At 41.8% G+C, this 6,867-nt stretch overlaps 1 protein-coding gene across 2 annotated transcripts; it reads left to right on the forward strand.

Moving 5' to 3' along the window:
- Positions 1–1,884: 1,884 nt before the first annotated feature.
- LOC308404639 (homeobox protein orthopedia B-like) lies at positions 1,885–6,640 on the forward strand. Of its 2 annotated transcripts, none has more exons than XM_080894789.1 (3): positions 1,885–2,287; positions 2,579–2,973; positions 5,299–6,640. In XM_080894789.1, the coding sequence occupies exons 1-3, from the start codon at positions 2,212–2,214 to the stop codon at positions 5,800–5,802; spliced, it is 975 nt and encodes a 324-aa protein (XP_080750915.1). In that variant the 5' UTR covers positions 1,885–2,211; the 3' UTR covers positions 5,803–6,640. The 2 variants fall into 2 exon arrangements, with proteins under 2 accessions (XP_080750915.1, XP_080750916.1); XM_080894790.1 differs by having other exon boundaries at positions 1,885–2,248.
- Positions 6,641–6,867: the final 227 nt, after the last annotated feature.

The following is a 6,867-nucleotide window of genomic DNA, read 5'->3' on the forward strand; positions in this document are numbered from 1 at the left end:
TTGTTTTTGGTGCGCTTCCATTAAAAGTGTCTCCTCGCGTGTAAACAGCCGTTCCGCACTCAGATGCGCCGCATTAACCCGGGAGGATTGTAGGCCTATGTGAGTGTGTTTTTACTGGGGAAGATTGATGTGGTCCAGTTAGGGAGGCTGAGTGCTGAGTGAGACATAGACCCATTTCAAGTGGGTCCTTCTTATTACAGCAATAAGTTACAGTCTGTGGATCGGACAGCTGAGGGGATATCTGTCATCCAGGCCGTTACTATACCATGTAGGTCTTCAGATGAGTAACTTAAAACATATAGGCCACGATCGATTTTTAACACGTCTCATTTTATGTCCATGTAGAGAAATTAAAATATGGTGTTTTCCATTAAAATATATCGGATTTTAAATAATATACTTTAAAAAAATTATTATTATTATTATTATTATTATTATTATTATTATTATTATTATTATTATTATTATTATTATTATTATTATTATATTTTGATTGCATTTTTTGTTGTTGATTAGTGGTAAAAGGATAACTCATGTAACAAAAAAGTGCCCAAAGTTTGCCCAACAATAATAATAATAATAACGACTGTATATATTTATATACTTTCACAAACACTTTCCACAGCATACAGACCATCTCGTGGCTCGGGCCCTTCACAAACGCAGTGTTGGCCCTACAACTCCCAATAAAGTGAGTCCCTCTCCTCTCTCCTGGTCTACACGTCTGAATCAAGCGAATCGAGCCTCTGCTGCTGCTGCTGCTGCTGTTGATTGCTTCTCCTGAACCTTCGGGAGATGGTCACAGCTTTCCTCATCTCAGTGCACCATGCACCAGTCCATTTCCTTAAGTTTTCACGCTGTGCCACATATAGGCTACTTCCCCGCGTCCCGGCAGATTGCTGTTGAGGAGCATAAAAGATGAGCTGCCTCCATGTGGTGCAGGAGGGGAGAGAGAGAGGAGTCCTCGCTCGGACGCCTCCTTTGTGTGGCTGAAAAGAAACCTATTTAGTCCCAGGCGGTGGTCTATTCACCAGGCTCACCCTGACATCTGCCAAAAGCCTTCTCTAACCAGCACTGTCTGGAGAAGTAAGAGTGGAGCGCAAATCAATGCGCTGTCCTGTTAATTGTATAATAGACCTACTTATGGACTTCTGCTAAAGGGGCACAATCGTTTAGGGTCCACCACGTCTGATTTTGTTTGAACCAAGCAGGCCTAAATACCTTTAATTGGGCCAGTGTTGATGAAAAGTCGATGGGAGTTAAAGCGGCCGATCACCGACGGTGTTTAAATCCATCTGTACTCGTTTATTTATTTATTTCCACGATTTGTCTCCACAAATCACCTGCCATGAGGGAATGGGAGCTATATTTGTTTTGTTTGTGAGCCAAGGACGGGAGGGAATAGGGGCTCTGAGGGGTTAGAAGGAGGTCTGGTGTGATAACGTTTCTTGTTCTTATTGCCTTTGTGTTTTTTATGACCAATGTCCAAACTGATAAGTACAAAAGAGACTCAATTTGCTCCCCTTAATAAATAAACAGCAACCAGCTTTAAAATTGTAACCGTAGATTTCTGTCCCTTCATTTGCTAAACGAATCCTGGCTTTACTGTGTGAACAGTCTGAATTATACAGTCAAGGGATTTAAAAATTAAGATTTTGATGTGTTCAATTAGAGTGACAATACAGTTTCCCTTTCAAATAAGTGTCAGCTCCTTTAACGAAGTAAAACAAGCCTCTGCATGCGCTCTCCTCCCGTATTTTACATGTGTTTCTATGTACTAACGGAAGTCCTGTCAGGGCACGGACTATATGAGATTAAACAAACACATTAAGATGTTTAACGTGGGATAATTTGAGCATGAAAAGCTAATAAATCAGAGGACGGAATGGCAGAGGATTGAATTGTAGTATTTCGTGCGCGTTTGGGTCTGCGCGTGCGCGCTTACGTGCGCGCCTGTGTTAAAAAAAGAAGGGGGAGTCACGTCGCTGACATTTCCAAGCTCCTGCTCTGATTGGCTCTTATTTGAGGAAGCTCACGGGTTCTTTCAACTAATAAGCGCCTCCCCATCGCTCTAAAGGACATTATAATGCAAGGGACCTCCTTTTTAACCACAAACCGAATTTTCGTTCATTTAGACCATATATACTTTTTAAATTGACCCAAAGTTGTAGGATTTTTTTTGGAGCGCATTTCGCCCTGGAGCGGTACGCGATGCTCTCTCATGCCGACCTCCTGGATGCTCGGCTCGGTGAGTTATCATCACTAAACTCCGGCCCTAAACTCCAGTGTAAGATTTCAACTTTTTGTCTAACGTTGTGAAGTGATAAATAGACTGTGTGGTTAATTGTGTTAATAACTAAGTGGTTTATCGTTGGTCGAAGCAATTTATAAGTAATTTATCAGCACAGAAAAATTATACCATAAAATACCAACGTAAATTTAGTATATTGTGTTTTTAATGCCACCTGTGCTGCCTGTTATATTTTAAAGACTCAAAGCATTTCATATAACTTTGTTTATAAGACGCTGCGGTACTCGGCATATTTACTCAAATCCCCTCTCCTACTCATCCTCTCAGGGATGAAGGATGCTGCAGACTTACTCGGACACCGAGAAGCTCTCAAATGCCGGCTGGGAGGTGGAGTTCCAGACCAGGGGCATCCGGGAGACATGCCTCCTGGTTCAGACTCTGTTGAAGGAACCACTCTCCTGCCGGGTGAAGACATCGCCACTGTAGGATCCAACTCTGCGGGCATGCCGGTGAACGGGAAGGAGCAGGAGAAGCAGCAGCAACAGCCGCAGCAGAACTCCGGCCAGACCACAAGCCAGCAGAAGCAGAAGCGGCACAGGACGCGTTTCACACCGGCGCAGCTCAATGAGCTGGAGCGAAGCTTCGCCAAAACCCACTACCCTGATATCTTCATGAGGGAGGAACTGGCGCTAAGGATCGGCCTCACCGAGTCCAGAGTTCAGGTAAATACAATAATGCAGAGACTCGCATAACAATTCAGGGTGGGGCTTTGGAAACAGTTTTTTTACGATTTGTAAATATCCAAAATAAATACATAAATACAAAAAAATTAAATAAAATCATCATCATAATAATTACCATTTCAATCCGCCTGGAAGATAGTGAACAGAATCGGTTGTGTCACAAGAGGAAACCACGTGCCTCTGTGTTATTAAAAGACATTTTTATTTTTAATCATTTGTCATTTTACCCTAATTAATTTGTAGTTAATTTTCACCCAATACCAACATATTTTGTGGACGTTTCAAGTTTGGATGAACTACTTGGAATTTCAAAGCTAACCATCGAAATGGCGCCACTTGCTCAGTCTAAGTTACAATAAGCCAAGACTTAAATGAGAGTCTATACAATATACTTCAAGTAAAGGAGTACATTTTGCTTTTTCAGGTACCGCGTGTGAAATATCTCTCCCCAGTATCACTGTGCATAAAAACGATAGCATAGCCTCGCCGTGTCCAGATTTTCCAGTAATAACTGTTTAAGAAAATAGTTTCTGCTTAAATTGAGTTGCATGACGCAAGTATCCCATAATATATTCAACTTTAACCTGATATCTGACTAATATTTAATTGTGAGAGCATCCGGTCCACAAAGGGCTCTGTCCAAGGTACTGAAACATTTCTCATTTGAGGATGAGGAATTCGATGGTCATCTGGCTTTTACAAATTCCAGAAAAAATCCGTGTATCGCCACTCATGGAGACTTTTTTTTTCTTCTTTTTTTCGTTTCTTTGTTTTATTTTGCAATTTTGTACTTCCAACAATTACACGGGGAGCATTACGGCTTTGATCATTATCTCTGATTTTTTTTTTCATTTATTTAACCATCTAATAAAATAAATCTTCAAGTACTAGAAGATAGCCTTCCAGATATTTTTCTCGGACTACATTTATGAGAATTTCCGTAACAAAATATGATTACACATTTGTAAAAAAAAAAAAAAAAAATCTCTCTTATTAATCGCACGTGATTATTTGACAGTTTTGAGAAAACTAAAGAGAGAAGGAACATGCTAGGCTCTAATAAACAAAACACATTACCAACCAATTTCAGTCTTATTTATAACAGTGAACGGGTTATTAAACCGTGATGTGAAATTCATGCAAATTATCCCACTGAAAGCAATAAAACCAGTATAATCATTAGTCACCGTAATAATCCATTCTTTATTCCAACCAGTGCAGGATCCTAACCGCTCAGTGCATGCCGGCTCATAGTCGGTGTTGGTAAACATTAGTGCAGGCCGTGCAGGTGCAGCCTTGAGTGGGCGTGTTGGCCCGAGCGCGTGCCTCCACACAGCCTCTCTCCTTTAAAATGCTCTATCAGCGACGTCTTAATAGGACTCAAGAATATATTGTACTTTTTTAATGGAATGAGAAATTGCATTTTCTTTCCCCCCGAGTGTAATGGGTTTGGGCGACGTTTCACGGCTGGCTGAGCGGAATGAGAGCGAGATTTCACTTTTAATATGGAGGCATCGACTCACGGCCTCGTGCGCGCATTAATCACACCCGAAGATGAAATCTTTATAAAGCCCAGCGGTGTCGCGCGTGCGTTTTCAGCTGTATGGCTCGGTGTGTTTGTGGGTTTTCTCGCGCATAGCCAACAGACGGGCATTTTTTATTTTCGCATAGATGCTGTACAGCGATGCGGGCCATTTGTATTTAAGCCCGCGCAATATTTAGGGCAATTTTCAGTTAATCTGCTTGTAAATAAGATGTTAGAAAGATAAATTGCTCGACTCCTTGCTGCAGAACTTGAGTAACAAACCCTCTGACGCACACATTTTTACACCACAGCTATTTCTGTCTCCTACAGAATATAAATGTTCTCTTACTTTTGTTTTATTTACTGGAACCTTTTTTTTTTTTTTTTTTTTTTTACAATTTCTTTCGAAATACTTCGCTTCATCTTTAGAGATTCGAAACTTTCGGCACTCCCAAAAGCTTATTTTGAGGTTTGGGGTTATAAGTACACTATTAAAATTTTCTCTGACTGTTGGCCAACAATTATTCAAAGTGGTTGGCCTTAGAAAAGTCCTGGGCCAAGAGAAGAGGTCTAATAATAATTCGATTAAATTTAGTTAGTTCCACCTCAAAATGAGATTATTATGGTGAAGAATGCTATTATTGTGTCCATTGCAATATGGCTCCATATGGATGAGAACGTGGCATCTTTCCTGGTTAAAATAAACACACAGTGCCCAAGAAATATATCACGTATGTTTCTCAGTACCTCTAAATGTCGATTTGTGTCTCTGATTTCAGGTTTGGTTCCAGAATAGACGCGCTAAGTGGAAGAAAAGGAAGAAGACCACTAATGTTTTCCGTGCACCGGGTACCCTGCTCCCAACACCGGGCCTGCCACAGTTTTCTGCCGCTGCCGCCATGGAGAACAGCCTGTGCTCCTTCCACGCCAACGACTCTCGCTGGGCTACGGGGATGCCGGGGGTCTCCCAGCTGCAGCTCCCCCCCGCTCTGGGTCGCCAGCCAGGCATGGCGCAGTCACTGTCACAGTGCAGCCTTGGTCCAGGCCCGCCACCAAACTCCATGGGTCTCTCTAACGGCCTGTCCTCCAACGGCTCCGGTCTGCAGTCCCACCTCTACCAGACGCCTTTTCCAGGAATGTCGGCCTCCCTCTCCGGCCCTACGAACGTATCGGGCTCCCCACAGCTGTGTAGCTCCCCGGACAGTGACATGTGGAGAGGAACGAGCATCGCGTCTCTGAGGCGCAAAGCGCTGGAGCACACAGTGTCCATGAGTTTCACTTAGTGACTTTTGACCACACCGCACCCTATTCCATCAAACACCCCTCTCCCAGCCCCGCCTGGCTCCTTCTTTTTTCCTGTTTTTAATCCAGCTATTTAGATCAAAATGAGAGAACGAATGAAGTAATCAGGCCTTAAATGTGAGGAGAGAAAAAAAGAGGTAAATGCCACCTCATAAAGACCAAATAATGATAATAACAAAAGGACAACATTTATTGACAAACGGAAGAAAAAAAATGGGGTCATTTATCTCGTTAATTCAAACGGATTTTTTTCTTACCAGCTATTGTTGATAAATACTATTGTAATGATCTTTAGACTATAGGCCCTAATTACCGAGAGCCAAACAATCGTCGTATTTACGTTGTCATTGAGCGTGTCTTTACGCACGTTATTGTGTTCAGGTGAGGTTGTGTTATGTCAAACGGTTATTTATAAGATTGGGTATTTTGATAGCAGCCTGCCACACACGCACCAAACTGACAGTGAGCCTACTGAACTGTGTCTCGGGCATGCACTGTGCATGTGGATTTAATAATTAAAGGAGAAAACGGTGCCCACTCAGACTGAACAGGTGCTTTTGTTTGGTGACCTCAGTCCCGTCTGCATGGGACGGGATCACACACACACACGGGCGATCTTTCAGTAGGCCTACTCTGTTTTAGGATGTTTTGTGTAGATAAAACATTCTTGCTATGTACCCGCTGGTCTTTTTTGTGACATGTTTTAACTTATTGTATGTGATATTACTTGACACATTTCTTAAATGTTTGATCTTACATCGAAATGCACCACATTGACGGGTTTGTACCAATTTAAAATGAGCAAACAAATAAAAATAATTTTCAAGAATGTCAAAAACAAGAATGATGTATGTCTCCATTAAATTTAAACGCATAATGATTATTTTGAATACATTTCCAAGGACGGTGAAGCGTTTGCTACGATATCTACTGTAATACTAGTTTAGGCGATTTGAACTATCCATTGCCTTGGATTATCCACAGTTACATGTTATCAGTACGCGTCTGACTGCTATATGACATAATTTTGTTGCACAAATTATTAT

Source organism: Rhamphochromis sp. 'chilingali' (assembly GCF_963969265.1).
Source record: "Rhamphochromis sp. 'chilingali' genome assembly, chromosome: 10".
Classification (NCBI taxonomy): domain Eukaryota; kingdom Metazoa; phylum Chordata; class Actinopteri; order Cichliformes; family Cichlidae; genus Rhamphochromis; species Rhamphochromis sp. 'chilingali'.